General features: G+C 36.9%; 1 protein-coding gene across 1 annotated transcript in view; it reads right to left on the reverse strand.

Annotated features, from left to right (window-relative positions):
• Positions 1-22,344, reverse strand: part of RAPGEF2 (Rap guanine nucleotide exchange factor 2) — a gene marked incomplete at both ends in the record, with an annotated part of 190,703 nt that overhangs the window by 41,354 nt on the left and 127,005 nt on the right. Inside the window, 1 exon segment of the mRNA XM_080620366.1 lies at positions 4,611-4,742. Coding sequence (XP_080476492.1) covers positions 4,611-4,742 — 132 coding nt within the window.

Below are 22,344 nucleotides of genomic sequence, written 5' to 3' on the forward strand. Positions count from 1 at the left end.
CTTCAGTCTAAGATCTTTACTGCACTCTCTCTTCATATTTGTTCTTTCCTAATCTACAACAAAATTTACAACACGGCAGCCCACATCTCACATGAGTCAGTCTGAGCAGTTTTCCTCCCTAGAGATGGAAAGATGTAACAAATCCAGACAATGCACACCAGGAACAGCATCCTCCCCTATCACCAACTAACTGCTGCTTTCACTAAGCAGAGCGATGTTTGCTGAGATCACAGACATACAGAACAAGGACTCTGGAAGTTACTCCTAGGCTACAAACTACAGAACAGATTAGAGGACCTGAACTCACCAGCAGTATTAAGGTACGGCACAGGACTTGGCCAAAACTGTGGAAGGAGTTCAGTAGGACATAGTTTACCTGAGCCATTTCAGATGGCCTTGTGTTACCCAAAGCACTGCACTGCAGAGGCTGATAAAGTCAAAAAAGAATGACTTAATCTTAATGTAGTAAAAAATAATCTCTTTATTTTTTGCATACAGTGACTTAGGGGCAGGCTGCACAGACACTCTGGTTTGAGAGATAAAAGTCTGGGCTCCCTCAGGAAGGCTTTCTGGATGGTGGACCTTTCTTTTAAGAGTTACCGTATCAGACCCGTGAGAAACAAAGTTGACATATTGAAAATTTCCAAGCAATACACACATCCTGGGAGGGTCTCAGAAAGGATGTTCCTGGTTTCCTGCACTGCTGGGAGTATCTGGGCAGACACCAGAGGGCAAGTAGGGCTGGCAGGAAGCCATCAGGCTGAGGACAGGATAAGGCAAAGAAAGGCTGGCAAACGAAAGAGCTGAGCCAACACAACACCACCTTCCCAAAACAAGGAGGGGGAATAACACACATTCACAGGCTTAAATATCCTTGCTCTCAAACTGGGATCATCATCTGGTAATATATGGGACAGGTATAGGAAGCATTTAGGAGCATATAGGAACAGGTATATGCTTCCATATAGGAAGCATTAATTAAGCATGAGAAGCAAGAGCGAGCAGTCATACATGAGTGAATGATTTGCTTTGCCAAGTCAACACAAGACAAAAGCAAAGTATTGTTCTTGGCAAAACAAGCCAGCACACAATCTATTAACATTCAGCATCCCCTTCTCTACAGTCACATTGCAGAGTTAGTCACTTTATCAACTTATTTCCTAAAATAAAAGTAACAACACTTAAGGACCTTACTAATTGGCACCTGAAATATTTTTGAAACTTGGGTGGGGTAAACATCAAGGCTTATTTTATTTTGCTAAGTTGTTCCTATCCTAAAAGGAGTTCTTTCATGTGCAACATCTGATAAACAAATATAGTTACAGCATTAATATTTAAAAGGAAATATTCTCAGCTCAATGCTGAAAGCATCTGAAGATTCAGCTTCATGATTTATTAAAAAAAAAATCTTTAAAAGGCCATGAACACAGTTTCACTGCAAACAGCTGTTTTTAAGGCTACAGAACTAAAGCTTCCTAGGCTGCAAAACATGACATATCATTACCTCAGATTTCACCAGTAAAGATCTAATTAATAGTATAACTTAAAAAAAAAAAATATTTATTTATCAACTGCAAGATAAGATGGCAATCTTTCTAAATCCTTGTTGCCTACTTAGCCATAATAGACAGAAACCCACCCTACTGAACAGAAAAATACTATTATATACAGATCATAAGAATCAGAGGAAAAATGACAATGAGCTTTGTCTAAGTTTTACTAAATTTGAAGTAAAAAAATGACATGTAGATGACTGGGTTATGGCTTACTGTTTCTCAATGAACACGTGTGAGAGAATTAAAAGGCAAACAATTGAGAGAGAATGACTGAACCAATCTCTTGGTTTCAAAAAGTATTTCTGCTTATTTCATCCTTGACTTGAATTCAAACTGCAGCCATTTTATTTTGTTGCTGGCTTTTTTGGCAGTACTTTAACCTAACTTAATGTTCTTACATTACATTCCTCAATGACTGAAATTGAAGTCAAAAATTAATGATTTACCCAATAACAGAAATCATTAAGTCAAACAACACTTGGTACCATTTGGTTAAATTCAGTAATTTAAGAACCTTATCAGTTTCCATACCCGCACTTGTCAATTAATTTTCTTTAAATATGTGTACTAACACAAAAACATGGGGTTACATTCCACAATACATTCCCATATTTCTTGATGTTGATATGGGCATTGATTATTTAACAATTATTTTGGCATTGTACAATTACACAGTTGTCAATACATCTTCAAGACATCTTTAAATGAGGTATTAATTGTAGATAAATTGCAGAAACTACATAATACTTAAGATCGACAGGAATGGAATATTTTTAAATTAAATACGAAAGAATACTTTAGAAGTAAATTATTCCATGTAAATACTTCAGAAAACCATTAACTCTCTCCAAACACCAACTATTCTGTTGATTCCATTATTGCAAACAAAATTTATCATTGTAATCATACACCAGGTTGAACGTATTTCTCTGAAGTTTCTGTACAAATCTACAGAACTGTACAACTGTTTGGTTTTAATTTCCCAGAAATTTAGTGATCTTTTTCCACAGTTATGAAAGTTTTGCTGAAAATCTTTGCAAAAACCCCCTATTTTCAACTTATCGAGCGAGTAGCTGTATAACTATAACTACATGCCACCTACAACTGTGTCTCTAGAGATACTTGTTATTTTTATGTTAAGGTCTTTGGAAGGAAAGGTATGAAAATCTGTAACACTTGAAGAACAAAGCTGATTTTACATCTTCTTCACCCTCACAGTATAAACCTGACTCCTGCTTCAAAGTAATCGTCCTCTCTTTAGAACAAATTCTGACAAACATACTTGACTGGCATACGCTATGTCTAAAGTATTCAATTACTTTGACATTTTTCACAAAAATAAACCTTTGCATTACTGCAATTACTGTCTAAATTGAACTGGGACCTTTTTATAGCCTCTCTTCTTCCACAGAAAAGCCTACAAGCTTATTCCCTGAAGCAAGCTGCATGCTACAGCTATGCTTACAACTGAATTTGTGTGTATTCATATAAATGATGCTTTCCCCATTGTTAAAATGGCTATTTGCCATTAAATTTGCATTTTTTTAGTACCCCAAACAAACATTACTTGTCTTTTAGTAAACAGTACCTCATGTAGAAGTGGTCTTTTTAATTTTTAATTAGCATTTTGATAGAACAACATTTTAATTAGGTTTGATTCCTTTTTTTTTTTTTTTTTTCCAGAATAACAGATTGCTGTATTTCCTATCAGGGCAAATCCTCCTTTGACATTGCAAAAACTGTGTATATTAAGTGAAGGATGGAGACTTCCTCATTTTATTTAATTTTGATTTTTTTTTTCCGATTTATATTTAGAGGAAGCACACAAACCTCCAAGTGCTCTAGGGACACCCTCTGGACCAGTTTCATGGTAACTCTCCAGACTCAAGCTGCTCCAAATGAAGAGCACAGAACTCTACAACAAGAAGCCCTCTCAGAAAAACAACTTAAAGTAAGCGTCACCAGTTCAATGTCCCTATCTCTCCCAGAACAGCCAGGGGAGAAATCACTACTGAGGGGCTGGCACCAGACCTCTGCATGGTGGGGAAACTGGAACATGCCCCTCAAGTCAGGCCAGCACAAGCTGCTCACTGTGTATTGCTTTCTCCTTGACACTGAAGAGGTTCTCTGTTTTGAAGCCAACACATCTAAGAACTGTGAAATACAGCATCAGGAAGAAAAGTCCCTGACATGACAAGGTCCTAAACCTATAGTTTTGAAATTCTGACCACAGCTGCTGCTATACATATGGCAAATCAGACAGAGAAAGACAAATTGAAGTGCTAGAGTCAGGAACTGAACCACTTCACCTCCTAGGTCCCACCACAGACATCTGTTGGAGAGGCCACACTGGCTGTCTATGCTAACATTCAGGAAGATTTCCTCATCCAAAAATCACAAATTACAAACAAACAAACAAAAAAATCATCAAGCGCAATCCTGATACGTTGCAAAATGCTATCTCTCTACATTGCCAACTCATATCCTGACAATCTATGGCAACACAAGCCATGTCACTGTGCCACAGATTACTTGCCAAGTTTTCAAACATAGAATCATAGAGTGGTTTGGGTTGAAAAGGACCCTAAGGGTCATCTAGTTCCAATCCCCCTGCCATGGTCAGGGACACCTTCCACTAGACCAGGTTGCTCAAAGCCCCATCCAACCTGGTCTTGAACACTTCCAGAGATGGAGCAGCTACAACTTCTCTGGGCAACCTGTTCTACTGTCTCACCACCCTCATAGTAAAGAATTTCTTCCTAATATCTAATCTAAATCTTCCCTTTTTCAGTTTAAAGATAGGACCTCACCAGACTGCCAAGACTTTTCAAATATGATGGATAATGACTTAGCAACTTTATCCACCAGTTCTCTCAGGACCCACGGATAATAAAATCCTGAAATTATTACGATTGAGATAAAAATTAGATCTTTTTAAGTCTATTGAGTGGTTCTTCAGACAAAAACTGAGAATAGACAATAGCACAGGGTTTAGCTATAAACATCAAAACTGTTGGCATTTGCACTTCACATCAGTATCCATCCCAGTCTTACCTGGTAGATATCAGAAAGGCTGCTGCTTCCTGAATCACTAGTGATGCTACATCCTGAGTGACTAGATGAAACGTGGGTCACCTGTGGGTGGAGACTGTCAGTAAGGTGCAGCTTTGTGAAATCTGCAGGAAGCTATAGGTGGAGCAGAAAAAGCATCATTACAATTTGAGGTAAATAACACAGCAAAAGGAATTAAAATAGATTTACATCACACTTTACTCTGTGCCAATACCAAATAAATTAAGAAAACTAATGGGGCTTGAGAATGCTGCATAAAATTTTGAGTTTTGCGGGTTTTTTAATTCATGCAGAGGTCAGCAAAATACCACCAAATTGCTGCAAATACAAGATTTTTAAAAACAATGTATCTGAGGACAAGCAACAGCAAAGCAATCACCCTTATACCAAAACTCTTCAGTATCTTGCTATGGGGTTTGATAGAATTAAAGTGCAGATAAATATTGCACTAGTTTCAATATCAATGGCTTCCTGTAAGGGGATTAACAGCAAGTAAACAAGCACTGTTCTGGGCTTGGCTAACTCCTTTGCCTCTGAAGTTAAAGTAGAGTCAAGTAAAATCCAAGCCACTGACCTATCTGTTATACTTTGAGCGAAATAATAGGATGCCAAATAGGAAATGTGGGAAGACTGACACAATTGCAAAGAGCTACAATCCTGAAATGCGTTTGCTTACACACAGTGCTGAAAGGATAAATCGGGACAATCTATTTGATGCACCAAGATTTGTGATGTATATTTTTACTACCGCTTTATGCACACAGCTGCCAGGAAAGTGTTTTAAGTAAACATTGTTGGACTGCAAAATGAACTTGGATAAAGTAAGGTATTTTCTGTCTGAAGAAATATTTGAATGCTATTTAAGGGGCAAATTGCTCCTCTTCCTAAGAGCTTCCCTAAGAAGCTTGCATCTCACCACTAGTTAATAAAGTATATTAATGTATCAAGTTTGGTATGCAATAAAGGTCTCAATAATTAAACAAAACCTTTCCTCATTAATTTCTTTTTTATTTGTTTCAACTCAGGCCAGGTAGATACTCTCTACAGAGTGTGTTTGTACCAGGAATGTCACACACAGTGTATTCACCCATGTCAGTTACGAATGCTACCTTGGCACTATTACCATTCTCCCTGGATGGAAATGAAAATAAGACCTCATTCAGCATTAACACATAAGTCATCAATTGGTATAAAAGGTTATGAGAAATCTACAAGTCACAAGACAGTGTGCTTGAGGAAATTATTAGCTCTATACAAATAAAGATACTGACTGATTTTACTGCTGTTTGCCTGGTTTACATTTGTTTGTTTATGGAACATGCCCTAAAAGAACCTTGGCTTTAGGATTTGTGGTGAAAGCAGACAATTGGAAACCTTAGTCTTACTTAGACTGACTGGCATTTCCTACGTTCTAGAACACCTGGAAATTATTCCTTCCTTATTACACCGAACCAGTGCAGTAATGACTGCAACAACAGCAAAAATGGCTACATTTTAAACAATTCTTTCTTAATATTTCACAAAAGAGGAGCTAAAACCATGAACCAGACATTAATAACCCTAAAAAGCTTCAGTAACCAAAGAGCTAGAGTTGACCTTCATATACTAATCAACAAAGGGTGGGCAATTAATAAAAGCAATAGCCTAACACATGCAGCCATGGATGCTGCCTCCAGAAAAATCTAGTTATGCTCACCACTGATGATGATATACCAAAAGGAGAAAATACAGCATGAAGGAGTGCATTAGTCACAGTACCTGTTTAGAATAGTATCTACATTAGGATAGCAGCAGACTACTAATGCTATTTCCCTTTACAACCTGTAAATTTGAATTATCACAAAAATGAAAAGTATATATTGATATTCAAGCCACTACTTCAATTTTTTATCATTACTTGAGTCATTCTACAAATAAGTATACATTTTGTAGGAAGAATGTATAGTAAGTGAACCACCACAGCTTTTGCAATGTTTCAATGATTAATCCCAGGAGTACAATCTCTTAAAGCACTCCAGGCTAATTTCCAAGTAGAAATCCTATATATTATTTTAGATGCATGTACAAATTATTTAAGATTCACACATTTAACGGTAGCTTGCAAAGATACAGTATTTCAAGGGGTTTACATTTTATAAAGTAATTACTTTATAAACACAAATAAATATTAACTCCATAGGGAGGTGCATGTCAAGACAGTCTTGCACCAAGCCAATTTTTTCATAGTGCCCTTCAAATATCTCCATGTCATTAACAATTACATTTATTTTATAATTATGTATAATATAATTACATGTATTTTATAATTACAATTACAATTCTTAAGAACCTCACAACAAATCCAAAAAATGAAGTCAAACTACATTTAATATAATGACTGCAATTAGTGTTTTAAATGAACAGCAAGGATTTAGGTTTTGTTATTACACAGGCAATAGGAAGAGGCAGTGGATTCAACAATAACTGATTCAATAGATTGCTAATAAAAGCAAGACTTCTCTTTTTCTTTTTTGGCTGTAGACAATCAGCTGAATGTTTGATTATTATTGATTTTAGAATAACTTCTCAAGTCAAAGCCATGATGCATGAGCTGGACTTACCAAGTGGTGACAGCACAATATCAGAAGCAGGCATTTTACTTAAGGCAACTTAACTAGCCACTTTGATCCTAATCAAATACGACTATTTACAAGCAGAAAGCACATGCTCACATCTTTGCAGAATACTATGTCTCTGTGCTATATGCCTGAAAGCAGCATCCACTTCGACTGCCCCACCCCCAGTAAGTTAAGGTGAGAAGTTGTGTGAGGAAAAGAAAAATTACAAAAATTAAGTAAGCTGAAACATTTGAATTATGAGCTTAGTGAAAAGTGTGTGTGAGAAATACACGCATTTCTATCTTGGCACAAACTGCTGTTTAAAACATTTCACATACAGAGTTGTACACAACAGGGAGAAAAAGTAAAGCACGGATGACATGAAAAACCACATGTGCATAAGTCTTCTGTGTAAGTGTGGTGGGCTGACCCTGGCTGGATGCTGCATGCCACCAAAGCTGCACTCTCTCTCCCCTACTCAGCTGGACAGGGGAGAGAATACATAACAAAAGGCTCGTGGGTCAAGATAAGGACAAGATCACTCACCAATTACCCTCACAGGCAAAAAGGACTTGGGAAATTAGTTTAATTTATTACTAATCAAATCAGAGTAAGATAATGAGAAATAACGCCAAACCTCATGAAAACCCTTTCATCAACCCTTCCCTTCTTCCTGGGCTTATCTTCACTCCCAATTTTTTCTACCTGCTTTCCCCGAGCAGTGCAGTGGAACAGGGAATGGGGGTTTGGTCACTTCATTACGTGTTGCCTATGCTGCTCCTTCCTCCTAAGGGGGAAGACTCCTCCCGCTCTCCCCTGCTCTAACATGGGGTGCCTCCCACAAGCAACAGTTCTTCATGAACTTCTCCAGTGTGGATCCTTCCCACAGGATGCAGTTCTTCAACAAACTGTGTTTGTCTTGGAGCCGGCTGGCATTGGCTCTATTGGACACAGGGGAAGCTTCTGGCAGCTTCTCACAGAAGCTACCCCTTGTACCCCCTGCTATCAAAACCTTGCAAGGCAAACCCAATAGAGGCTACCCTTGTCACTCAAGGAGCACAAATGTTTGGTAAATGGTTTCAGGTATGCAGAGCAAGAATAAAATGCAACATTCAACAACCTCAGTGGTGCAAGCAACCACCACAAAAGTGTCTACACCAAACCATGATATTTATATCCTATTTCTTACTTGCAGTGGAACACAATTAAAAAAAATACCAGAATGAAATCACGCTACTGTACCCACTGAAAAAAGGGCTAGGAACAATAACCTCTACTTGCAAGAAACATGACAGTTAATTTCACCACAACAGGTATATTTGCCTTGCTACTGAATTTCACTTTGTAAAAAACTTTTCTGTGCCTGTATTCAGCTATCATTCCATCTAACAGTTCAGCACTAACTTTAGTATTTAGTATAAAAGCAAAAACAAGGGTTTTCTTGCACTGTTTTAAAGTGTATATAGGCTAAATCTTGCACATCCTTTATCCTCCAGATCATGCAGCAATATGACAAAGTCTAAGGACATACCCTTTGCCTCAGTAACGTCACCTATCACAGACTGAAGACAATACAAGTGGCATCAGAACTGAAGAGCCATGTTATACTCGTTTACCATTTTCATTAAATGATGACTGGTTTTAAGGAGTCGTTCAAAGTACTAAGGATCAAAAGCAACTTGTACTTTTTACATAACAAGCATTTAGTTTTCTGCAACAATAAACTACAGCTTTGCTGAAGTCAGAAGCAACTACAGTATTTCTTAACTTTATAACTGAACACTTGGGAGTCACAGCATCAGAAAGGACTAGGAGACACAGTAAAAACATAGAAGGGTAATTAAGACAAATTAATGCATGATTTGTTCTTAAGAAAATACAGTTTCAAAATACATTATACATACATTACATTAAATAATTAATATTCATTATAAAGTTCAGATAGCTGCCCTGATAACCTGTTTTCAGATAACTTTCATAAGTGAGAAACATTAAGGCTGCATACATATAGATCTAATGAAGTATAACACGGGAACAGAAGTTTTTAATACAAAACACAAGCTGATAAAATAGATAACACCAAAGCCCTAACTTTGACAGAGGTCAAAACAGCATTTTATAACAATACATGTAGCTGTTATTAAGTAAGCAGCACGTGTGTATACGCACATTTAAACAGTTTACACACACGGATAGAAACAAGAGGAAAAACAGTACATCTCAAAACTCCAAGTTTTTACTTCTTGAAAACCCTGAAACAAATGAAAACTTAAACAATTATGTGAAACTAAAGGACAAAGACTTATCTCCATTTTGAACCGTATGATACCTTAAATTTTATCACATCTTCCTATCTTAAAAGCAGCATTTTATTACTTCCACCCTCAAAGTGAGTCACCACTTTATGCATGCAAAGTTAACAATTACTTTGCTCTGAATATGTTCCTCTTATTTTAAGAACATCATGATTTTCTCCTGCCCTACAGTGTGTCTTTCTGTACAACAAAAGACAGTCTCTATTGCAACTCAAGAAATCCTTCAGCTTCTCCTCCTCTAACAGCATTTTAAAAACAGAATATATTTTCAGCATATTTACTGGACAAGAAATTAAATATAAAAAAAGTATAAAAAGGTATGAAAACAGAAAAAAAAAAAATCAGCAAAATTATGCCAAAACTTTTCTTCATTTAAATAGCTCTAAATATCTAAATACAAAATCTAAATAAATAAATCTAAATAAAACCTAAATACCTCTGTAGTTAGGTTTTATTTTTGTTGTTGTTGTGCAGGGGCTTGTATGATTTGTTTTTCAAATGCAGTTAATATGTGAAAACAAGTATAAAAGCAACTATGGGAAAGATGGACACAATAATGGAATTCTAAAATACAAGAGGAATTCTGGTTGGAGAGTTCCAATATACCACTAATTTTAGAGCAAACAACAAGCATTTTTCAAACAATGTTTTCTACCAAAGGCCAGTCAGCACTTCATGTAATATTTATCGAGCCTGCAAAGTGATTGAAGTAAATCTGCAGAAAGATGTAATTATAGAGAACAAAGGTGTAACATTGCTATGCATTTCCCAACGAATGATCATGTAAGTAACTAAGTGCCACTGAGACAGGCCAAGTACAGTAGACTTAAGACAACAAAAATATCACCTTTATAGCCTCTATCTCCACTTTCTGAAATTAAAGAAATGCAAGCAAACTCTGATTCTTCAGCCTCTAACCACATGCATCCAAGTGCATATTCTATAGTACCTCTTCACTAATAATATGATAAAAGACACCATAATTAAAACTGAAAGTTGTTTATTTCTTTTATAGATGACACAGTCCAACAAATCTAAATAAGTAAATTGGAACAAAGTTATTTTGGTATTCTGTATGTTTTCGTAGGAAGAACAGCAGCAGCCAAATAAAACAAATACTACGTCTTAGTCTTTCCCACTTTTTTCCTCACCAAGACAGTAATTGTAAATTTTTTAATTGCACTATAAGAGTGTTGATCACCAACCTAGTATTCTTCAGTATCCTGTAAATTCAGTAACATTTTATTTCACTATTTTATCTAAATGTTCATTTTTATATTAAATGTTTGCAAGTCTGTTGTGTGTGCTTTAAGAATGCACTCAGATTCATGTTATTTAATGACTGAAGGAAGAAATACTTCTAATAATGGTGGGTATTCACCAACATGTTATTTCAACATAATTCTTTTGCTAACCAAGAGAGACATCAAGAAAAACATTTTCATGGTTCACTGATTTAAAACACAACAGTCAATGTAAGTAATTACAGAATAATAAACTAATTTCTATCGATTCTGTCTACAGACATGATGCAGCCTGACATGTTCAGTGCAGAGTTAAATTTTAAATAAAAGTTTAAACTATATACAGTTCAACATAGAACACAATTCCCATGGAAGTAGTGGTGGGATGGAAAATATCAGGAGTATCTACGTATTTTCTCTGAAAACTCAAGCAAGAGTGAAATAAAAACCTTCCAACTTAAATTATGTCTTCTCTATATCATTCACTTTATACAATAGCATCTTATTTTGAATCTCCAAATTTTCCTCAAATAGACATGCATATGTGAGAAACCATGGCTCAAATTTCATGAAGACCTACTCTTAAAAACATTCTTCATCTTGAGTACAACACAACGCACAACCCATGGTCTGAAAATAGTGCATTTGAGTACTATTGCTGTTACAACAGTTGTTTATATACAAAGCCCACAGCAGAATACCTTTAACAAAAATACACATGATAAGGATCTTTTCTGGCAAGCTCTTCATATTTTCCTCTACCTCTACTTTGCTATAGGTAGCCCCCCCTCAAACTATTTAGAGGTTTAAGCTAATACAACATGAGCTGCTGGTCTCAGGGAAAGACTGAGACAGAGCGAGCGCACTGTAACTTCATTTTGTTTCCCAAAACACGCAACAACTGCCACTTACTGGACATCTTGTAGCTCTCAGCAGCTAATCCTATGAGCATTTCATGCATCGAACATAATTATCCTTTGCTTGAAAGGATTACTGACTTCTGCAGAGGGACAGAGGTGCGGAAATTTAAATGGGTGTCTGGGGAATTAACAAAAGCTCTCAGAGGCAACCATTTTCAATGGAAAAGTATGAAATGCACCTCTGACACACACCCATCGTTATTTAACTTCTCTATTGTAGGACCAGATCTGTTACCTGCTTTTTCTTTGACAATGTTTGTGTCACAGGTTCAATTCAGCATTTTATATTCAAAAGTGTCTTCTTCAGGAAATCTGCATAAACATTATTCCTTGAGCAAACACAGATGCCAGTGTATTGGCAACAACTGAAATTACGTATCAAAACTAAAAAAAAGGACTTGAGAATTGCATCACACAGGTATTTACAGTGCCTATGAACCAAGAATAGAAATGAAAAAAATGCAGAATGGATTTGAACTAAATCACACTAAACTGAACTAAATCCTTCTAAACAATTTCCCAAAGCTCTTCTCAGTTGTCCGAAATTCTGAACTCAAACCATTATTAACATATTTACAATGAACAGAACAAACCTGCAAGATCAGAATATTTCTATTTAGAACTTTACTCAGAAATCTGCATCAGTCAGAAAACACCTGGTGAAAGTATAACTTCTTTGCTGGGCAACAAAGGATAATTTAGTACTTTTGAAACATGGTATCTGTGATGGGTTTAAAGTTAGAGCAGTTCTGCTCCAGGGATCAAACTAAAGAGACTGTTCTACAACTGTTTTGACTGTAGGTAAGCATCTGAGTACTGACAAATCTCTGATGACATTAATCACATGGAGAACCATAATCTGCTAAAATTTTTCCCAAACAGTGCAGCAGAAGTGAAACCTTGCAGAGGGGAGCATGCAGGATTTTCAGGTCTTCCTCCTCTTTTTTCATTAAGTATCTGGTATTTTACATTAATCAGTTTGGTTTGTTTCATAAAGTGATCAGATTTAGATGAGATCCCATTCTTTGTCACTTTCAAGTACTATGAAAAGCAGAATCTCTATTCCAGTGTATTACGTCTGCACATTCACAAGAACCTAACATATCACTCTTGGTAGCATGCCACTACCAAGCGGCATTAGAGCTTTAACAGAGCCTGCACAGCCTACACCAGCATACAAATTAACAACTTCCCAAAGACACTGAATAAAATTGGGAAGGGAATTAGTATTGTGGAAATATACCTGATGAAAACTGACAACTAGGGACAGGCACACAACGACCATTGCCATTCAGGCTGAAGGAAAGACCATTCTGAGGCATTTCAATTGACTTCTGGAATATCTCTAGGGTAAGAGTGCAGAAAATTGAGCTCAACCACTGAACTTCAGTAAAAGCTCCCCATTATTTAATACCAATAGACTTGGAGGACAAAAAAAAAAAAATAAATAATAAAGTCTGGTTTTGCAGAGATCTCTCTTGGGAATAACTAATTTTCATATTAACATAATGTATGTTCTAGTTGATGTTTTTCCCACAATTAGATATTTCTAAATACTTCCTCTCATGGCTATTCAGGTGTTTAGTATGCTGAGAACTGCTGGGCTGGAAACTGAATGTTCTAATTTCAGGACTTCTAGAGGCTTATAAGGTTAAATTTTGAACTCTTTGGCCTGTTACAAGAAACTCTGAGAGAGGAAGGAACAGAGAACCTGGTCAGAAACTTTGCTTCCACAGGAAACCAGACAAAAGATTTATGTCTAAGGATGTAAAAGCAAAAAAAGTTCAAGAACACTTTATGCGGCCACGTATGTTTACAGGAAATGTGAATTGAGACATTTTAAGTGAGATGTTTTAAATCCCACAGAACATTTTAACAAATAAGGGGATGCTCACATATACCTCACGTACAGACTCATTTTGGGTTTACACAAAATACCAGGTGGACATAGGAGATGCTGAAGAGCAATTACACCAGCAGGGATAAAACTGGTAGCACCTGCATCCACATTTTATTTTCAGCTTTAAAGCACCACTCAGCATTGGAAACCACTACAGACAAGTAAAGAGTCTAGCCCAAACATGAAAACATCTATCCCGGGCACATTTTAAATGGTTACACCAAAGACCTATGATATGTATACAATTCGAAGTGTTGAAGCATCCAACAGTAGGGTGCTTTTACACCATGTGTTGCCTTTTTGTTTTATACCTAATCATGGAATATTTAATTTCATGGGTACAGCACTCTAGCCAATCTAACTAAGCTTACTTAAGTTTTTCAGACACTCATGAGGGGATATTCTCAGTTTTGAACTGCAGCCGTTTAAACTGAACTACTGCAGTGTACTACTAAACTGGAGCACTGAATTCTACTGCACGGAACTAACTTACAATAGTAAAAGGAACTGAAAAAAAATTAAGCGCTACCAGGTGATGTTTATTATTTAAAGATGGTATATGAAAAATGATAGGTATAGGAAAGATCTTAAAATTCCTCTCTTGCAAGTGGAGGGAAATAAACCAAAAGAAAACCACAATGTGCTGGTAAATCCTGCTTGTATCATTGTTAGTATAAGGGATGAGCAGGACACTCTTCTGTGAGCATACATTCACTGCTACTTGCAGTTAAAGAAATACAGTACAGTATGCAAAGATGTGAGATCATGCATTTTGAAACAAACAAAACCCAAGAACCTGGGAACTTATCTGTCAGAAATTACTGCCATAAGACTTTCAGTGTATCAGCTTATCAGAAGGTGACTGAACTGTTCAGCTGATGCAGCAGAGGGAGAACCCAATGAGATCACAGCACTCATCATACAGAAATACAGAAATTCTGAGCTCTTCTCCATGGCCCCAGCAGAGACTTTACTTGGAAATGTTAAACACTTTCCCAACTTCATGTTTTCAATAAAGATAGACTTAAAGCCACGTGGATAGAGTCAGAGAACTATCAGAATTAACAGAATAAAAACTAGTATTTGATAAAGTGCAAGAGAAGCATGGTTTATTTAGCCTGAGCTGAGAAAAGGTATGATCACTATCAAGAAATAGGAAGGAGGAAAAAAGTATTTCCAATAAAAGGCAATGAATGTCAACTCAGTGTCAAGCTGAAAGAACACTGCTACCTTATAAACCACAGACAGTCTCAAAAGCAGACTCCACAATAGCTGTGTTAGAGAAGGCTTTCAAACCAAAGCTAAACAAAGCTATGAATGTGCTGTACAACAGCGTTTAATGGCACTGACCCAGAAAATCACTTCGAGATCCATGTCACTCCTTCAAACAGATAAATCTGGTATCATTCAGAAGCAGACTAACCAAAGGAGGAAAAAAAGACAAAAAATCAACATGATTAACATAGTAACATTTTAGAGTTTCTTACTGGTAGCTTCTTAGTAAAGACCTAAGTATTCTGTATACTTCCAAGGAAAATGCTTTTAAAATATATAAATATGCAAGGAGTTGCCGTGGACAGATGCAAAACCTAGCAATTTCCTTTTTTATACTGAGTCTTACCTCTACAAAATACCAGGTTAATTGAAAGAAATGTGATGAAAATTTAAATAGACACAGCTATTCAGAAGCAATTGATCGAAAATTTTGTTTGAAGTGTGATGGCTGTAGCCATGCCAATGCCACCCTTGGAGCTTTAACTAAAGGATTATCTTTGTGTTATAGTATCAAGGAATAGTTAATGAGAAAAGTGGGTGGTTCTTTTCCAATACGACAACTTTGGTTTTCAGTAACTTAAGCAGTAGAAGAGAAATGCATAATTCTCAGCTAATAACTGGCTCCAAATAAGAAATCATGTACTTGTTCTATGTGCTTGCTCTACGATGGAAGTTTCCTCCTTTTTCCTTGTCTGACAATGAAAGATGCATGCTCTGCTTCATCCTCAAAAAAAAAAGAAAATAAAAAAAAAAAAAAAATTGAAGAACTGCAATATTACAAGATGTGTATCTCGACACACAAGTAGACATCAGGGTACTTGCTAAACCTTGTTTTAAAGAATGTTCTGATTGTAGCACTCTTTAATATAAGTCCAAAATGTGTATTACCATAATCATTGGTTTCAGATTTTTAAATGCTCACTATTATGCAATTACCAACAATAAAAATTTTAAAGCGCTGGTCCAAAGAAAAGGCAAATAATTTTGCTTAAACATGGGGATGTTATTTTCGAAATAAGGCAAACTTGAAAAGAGGTGTTACTTAAGAACATCTTAAAGTTTGTGAATACTACTTCTGAGACAAATGCTAAAAGGTTTTGTATTAGCATTATAGAGTAATGAAGGTAGTATCTCACTGTTTCTCTGGATAATGTAAAAATAGCACAGCAACAAGGCAACTCAAAATATTTTAAAATGACAGGTATTTCCCTTTATAAGTGACCAATGTTGCAAAATCTAAAATAGTATGATTTTACGTTATCTATTTTTAATGTCGTACTAACATGCTAGTAGCCAAATAGCTCTCTTATTTTATGAGTTTTGAAAGTGCAACTGTACTCATGCCATGGCAATATAACAGCAGTGGATGTTGCTGTAAAACTCCCCAGCTTTGCTTGCTCAGTATTTCACATTTTCCCTCATATGGTAGCCAAAGAAAATTAATGAAGATTTTTCACACTGACATAAGCTTTTAAAACTCTATGTGGTATCATGCATTCCTAATACCTCCAGAGTTTCTATTCTGTCACACAGAACAAAATTCCAACTTCTTTGAACTACTACATATATTTACTAGTTTGGGCAAATGACCTACTTGTATGTGCTCACTGTGATCATAGGAAGGGAAAATGTAAAGGACTATTTTTTGCAATTTCATCAGAGTCTTTAGGAAGCACGAAGATGTCCCCTAAATTCTGAAGCACAGTGCAGCAACACCTGTGCAAAGCCATTTACAATTACTGACACAGATCAACACAGAACCATATTTTATATTAATAAAATTTCCATTTAATTCTGAAACAATCTGCAGAGCTTTCCTCTGTAGTCTATGTGGCAGTTATTCAAAACTGTATATCAAGTGCTAAGCTCAATGAGCCCTCCCTTCCTCACCCCCTTTTCTAAAATCACCTAATTGCTACAAATGTCCACTATATATTTAAAAGATAAGTAAAACAAGACCTGGAGCCAGCTAAAACCAAGGCTGCTTTAGAGCAAGGAGACATCGCCAATTGAAACATGTTATTCTGCTTAAAATGCTGACATTCAGATATGATCTCCCGCAACATATCTATTTGTGTCTTTGTAGGTGTGCACATAAGAGTTTAAATCATCCCTCATTTTCCTGCTTTTGGTCAACAGCATACTAAAAAACACAATCCACGTAGCAACTTCTATGTTCTACTGACACCATGAAATGTATTTAGGAAGAGATTTTACATCAGAGATTGCAAAATTGCCAAAAATAAACAGCACAGAAATCAGCTGGAAATACTAGGACCAATACTGGAAGCCTGTTCTACAGATACAATTAGTGAACTTCATCTTTTTTTCTCTCATCTACCAGAATATAAACTAGAGAGACCCAGGATGTGTGCACTTGCATCACCTACTGCAAAAGGTCACCTTGTAATAACCGGAAAATTTGAGAGTCAAAACTTAACTGCTGATTTATGGCAGCACTAGAACAGTCTTTGCTATAACTCTCCATGGTGCCAGAGATTAAGGCTAATTTCTTTCATATAAGGGGTAGACGGTTTAGTTATTTACTGCATTAAGCATGTTATCTCTGTGTGCTTAACAAATAAAACCCCAGCTGGAACACTGAACCTTCAGTTAAAGACAAAAAAATCATATTACTGTAACTCAGGAATTCCTAAATTTAGTTTTCCCTGGGTACCATCATCAGAGAAAGAATAGGAATGTACAATACTAGTGGAAGTGGCAGGTGTAGGAGTAACATTGAGCTGTCTAAACAACCTCTTCCTTCAACAGGAAAGAGGCAGATAACTAGATTTTCTGTATACTACTGCCGACATGCATGCCACTGTTTGTGAAAGTGTGCTTTACTATCCATTTATTTAGGAATAGCAGCTGTAGTTGGGGACCTTGAATCTCTGCTGAACAGAAATATCCGAAATCCTTTTCACTGAATTGCAAGAAATCACTCGTGTTCCCATGAAGCTGAAAAAATCCCATTATCAACTAAAAGAACTGTCTGTTTTGAGAACAAGCAAGACTGAACAGGACAGAAACAGGGGTCAGACCACAGAAGTCACACACCAACAGGTAAGGAGGGGAACACTTAGCATATCGACTTCCACAGTTACTAACAGGAAGTAACAATGCTTTAATTTTGGTTTGCTTTTCATTCTGCTCCTACAGCTGTGAACAGCTTCACTTCTAAAAAACTCAGTACGAGTCTTCCCTGTTGCCTTAAAAAAAAAATCCAGTGGACCACCATTTCCAGATGCAAAGTTAATTATTTAAGTAGGACACTTTACAAAGGCTCTGAAATCCATAAATTCATGCATTTCCTTTTCCTCATGGCTCCTTAAAAGCAAGGACAACAGAAAAAAAGACCTTCTATATTATTTATGCATCTTTCAAACAAAATCCCTCCACAGTCAGCTGCTAATTCAAAGGCCAAAAAACCTAAGTAAAAAAATCCACTGGTGATGTGGGTCAAAACTGAAAAGGCAAGCACATCAGGGAGATACATCCAAGTCTGACATCTGGCTCTTTCCTGAGCAATCCAGAAGAGTAAAGAGCTATTGCCTGCCAAGTATTTGGAATATTTTATTTTCCTAGCTTGTTATCACGAATACATTAAGATTTAGAGGTCAAGCTGTACCTTGAATGGGGAAGCAGCAGAGGCAAACAGTGTACAATGCAGGCTTTGAAGAACTTTTAACTACTTATGTACAAGAATAAAACAAGTCAAGAGCACAGAAAATGTAGTTGGGTTAAAATGAGAACAGTGATGATAGTTCAGCAAAGCTAAAATACAGCTAACTAAGAAATAATTCCCACAATTCAGTTTAAATTTCCCCAAAATCTGCAAAGGATTCTGACTTTCTCCCCAACCCCCCACACCCCCGCCCCAGGTACAATGTCTGTCATCACCCCATTTTCAAGCCGTCAATCCCACTACCAATATTAAATTTATGGTCTAATTCTGCAGCCACATACTCTCTTTCAGGCATTACCATGCCCTTTCAAATCACTCCACATTAGATGATTTGACCCACCTTCCTGACACTAATGTAACTCCACAGTATTCGTTAGGTTGGCAGGCAGGCAACAGTAGATAGGCATTTAAGAAACAATGCTGTGGATGGACTCCTAAGAGCACAACCCAGTTTCCATTCTCCTGGCTCTGCAGGGGTAACACCAGCAGAGAACAGTAAAAGCCTATTTTTAACTATAAAGCAAGCCAACATGACTAAATACACAATGGGAGCAGACCTACAAAATACCACGACGTCATTTTTATGAAATCATTTTTTAGAGGAGAAAAAAAAAAAAAAAAAAGCAGCTTTAATCCATTTTTCTTACTTGCAAAGTCACAGTTTGGAGTCAAGCTGTAAACTAATAAATCCTACCCAGCTGGTGTGTCCAAATGACCCAGCGCACAGCGCCTGTGCTTGTCAGCAAGCAAGCTGACAGGCTGCACTCAGATAAAATGAGGCAATATTTATAGACTGAGTGAAAGAAATCACAGGTTGAGGAATTTGACCACTGGGCTATTGTCTGGGCTTACAATGTGGCTCCTGGTTGTCCACACGGCTCTGAAGATCGGGTGACTGTAGGTACCATGAGATGCATTACTGCTACCAAACATCAGCATTTTGGTCTCCAGCCAACTCTGGCTCAGTTGAAACAAGTTATCTGCAGGTAGAAAGTTACAAGTGCTACATGGAGCTACATTTTATGATTGCTGTAGCACCTGTTAGCTTATTAACAGATACTAAATGCAGCTCTAATGTAATACTTAGCATTTCTTTGCATCCTAACTCACATGCTTTTCTTCTATTTTTTAAATGCAGTTGGCTCTTGATTCAAGCTAAAAAGCTGGGACTGAAAGAGAAGGCTGGCGTTAAACAAGTTTTCATATTCCTGGTCCAAAGGAGAAGTGTCATTTCCCTTACAAGCTGCAAATGCCACACAGGTATGCATATATTTGACTGTAGAGAGTCACAACCAGCTTTATATTCAAGGCAAAAAACTTCACGTTATGTCAAATGGTTCAGAGATATCTATTGTCATTTACAGTTGTCACTAAACTGGAACTTGAGCAACATGTAAGGAAAAATCAGAAAGCCTTTCTTATTTAAAGGAGAGGCACTCACACCCCCATCGACTAACCCGCACAGGGACCGCAAAGCACGGGAACTATGGAGTTTGCAGCAGATCAAACTACTGTATGCCTCTTTAAGGCAATCCAGACAGGCTTTTGTAGAAATGGCATATTACACAAGACATCAATCTGTCTGCCTAGACACAGGATTCAGGAGAGGCCAGAAAACCAGCCAGTCCAAGCTTTATGATCAGACTACTCCCCCAATAAGGAAAATCTTCTTTCACTTTTCATGGAAAGGGAACTAAACATGCTCAGATTTTGTGCTCCAATGTTTGCAATGGAAACCATGGATCACATGAAGATTGCTGCCCTTATTTTTAGCTTTTTGACCAACTTAAGGTTAGGCTAAGTAGAGAATGCTGGGTTAGCTAAATACTTCACATCTGCAGTGATATCAACCCCAAAAGACAGCTAAAGGCATTCGGCCAAAGGCTGGACTCACGTTCTTGCATACTGCACCAGCCTAAGAAGCAAGTCCAGCATCGTAAGTGTAAATTACAAGCAACACACAAAATTTCATCCTATTTTCCAGTTATTTCATCAAATGCAATTGACTGTAATCCTTCATCTTTTCCAAGAAAAAAGAAAAAAGTCAATAGCTCATCTCCATCCCTGTATCTCAGCTGTATTAGGGACAAAGTAGCAGCACTATTTGGGTCAGGTGCTATGTTAACATAAGGCTATTTACCTTCAGCAAAAACCTACAGAAAAGCACTGCAATCTGTTGTCCTTTATCTGCCCTTCTAGCATCACCATACAAATACAGGTTTGGGAAGGAATGACAAACAATCATAAACTCCAGCTCCTGGGCGTATGATCAACTTTCACAAGCAACCCACTGAGCAGGGACCCCTTCAGTAGAGTTTATTTTCCCTGTGGTTCTCAGCTGAATCATCACCGTCTCAAAATGAACAGCAAAAAAGACTACTGGCAAGCTGACAAAATTGGAAGAACCACCAACCAGCCAGCACTGGGATACCCTACGAGTGCAATTAAATTTCAGTAGCAGATTGACAGATTCAGCACGCAGAGGTTAGAATCCTAAAACTCCTGCAGACATGCAGGGACATCCCACCCTTCTCTAGCACCACAGCTACCAAGCTCTCTTAATTACAATATGAAAATGAAGTGTGGCAGGTGCATGGTTCTTTCATCAAAGGTAAATCTTGAGAAATTAATACGTCATTTTTCTCAAATCCTTAACATTAACTATACTTATCATGTAGGGTCTTCACAATCAGTAGTACTTTTCATCCACTGGCAATAAGAACACTGGAAACACTGCTTCAGAATTACCCTTGCTTGCATGAATTCCTGAAAAACCCTACAATCCAAGGGGTTTTTTTCCTTTCTACTAGTATCACTTCTATTAATTTTTAAATGCATAGAATGCTAACAAGAATGCATTCGCAATAGTAAGTGAAAAGAATCAATAACTCTGGTTATGCATCTGCTATTGCAACTAAGGTATCAAAAATCTAAATCGGACTTAAATAAAATAATCCTGAGGTCCTGAAAAGTATGTATTTATTTCATTTAGACGAAAATCACACCACTATGTATTCATGAAAGGGTTAGTAAAATTAGTTCAGCTTTTCAAACATCAAGGATGTTGTTAAGAGCCAATTTGTAGCAATCCAAAGCCTAGAATACACCGAGGAATAAAAAATTACCTAAGATAGCTGAACAAAAACAAACTTTCAGTAAGCTTAAATGAATTATACTTAAGAGTTTCCAGTGCCAACTTCATTCATTATCCCAGAGAGCTGATGGTCTGAACACAGTTTGTTTATAAAATTCTAGCTTAGAAATTAGAAACCATGGTTCCTAATGCTCATATGCACAGTTATATTTTGATATTTCACTGATTTTACAGACAATCTGTAAAGCTATCAAGTATAGAATTATTTTACAGATGAACTTCAGGTCATTTCAGCAGCAGATACAGAACATGACACACTTCCCCTTGCTTTTGCATACTGGAGTAGTACCAGCAGCAACAATCACAACTGCAAAACCAAGCAAGACTATTGACAGTGGTTTCTAATCCACTGACAAGCCACAAATATGTCTTTGCATATCACTATCTGAGATTCCCTGCCTTAAATAACTAAAAATGAAGTTTCAAAAAACCTAATTTACTTCATCTTATTGGGATATTTTTAGAGGTCCATTTGCTAAACTGTCAGGTTTATGTCACTTGGAAATTGTTTAAAGTGCAAGCATACGTACCACTGTTAAAATTCCTGAGCCAGTATTCTACAAGGGAGTGCAAATATTTTAGAGGTGAAAGAATCAACTTGAGATACTGAGGCACAGGATTTC

This window comes from Psittacula echo (assembly GCF_963264785.1).
Source record: "Psittacula echo genome assembly, chromosome: 1".
NCBI classification, from domain to species: Eukaryota; Metazoa; Chordata; class Aves; order Psittaciformes; family Psittacidae; genus Psittacula; species Psittacula echo.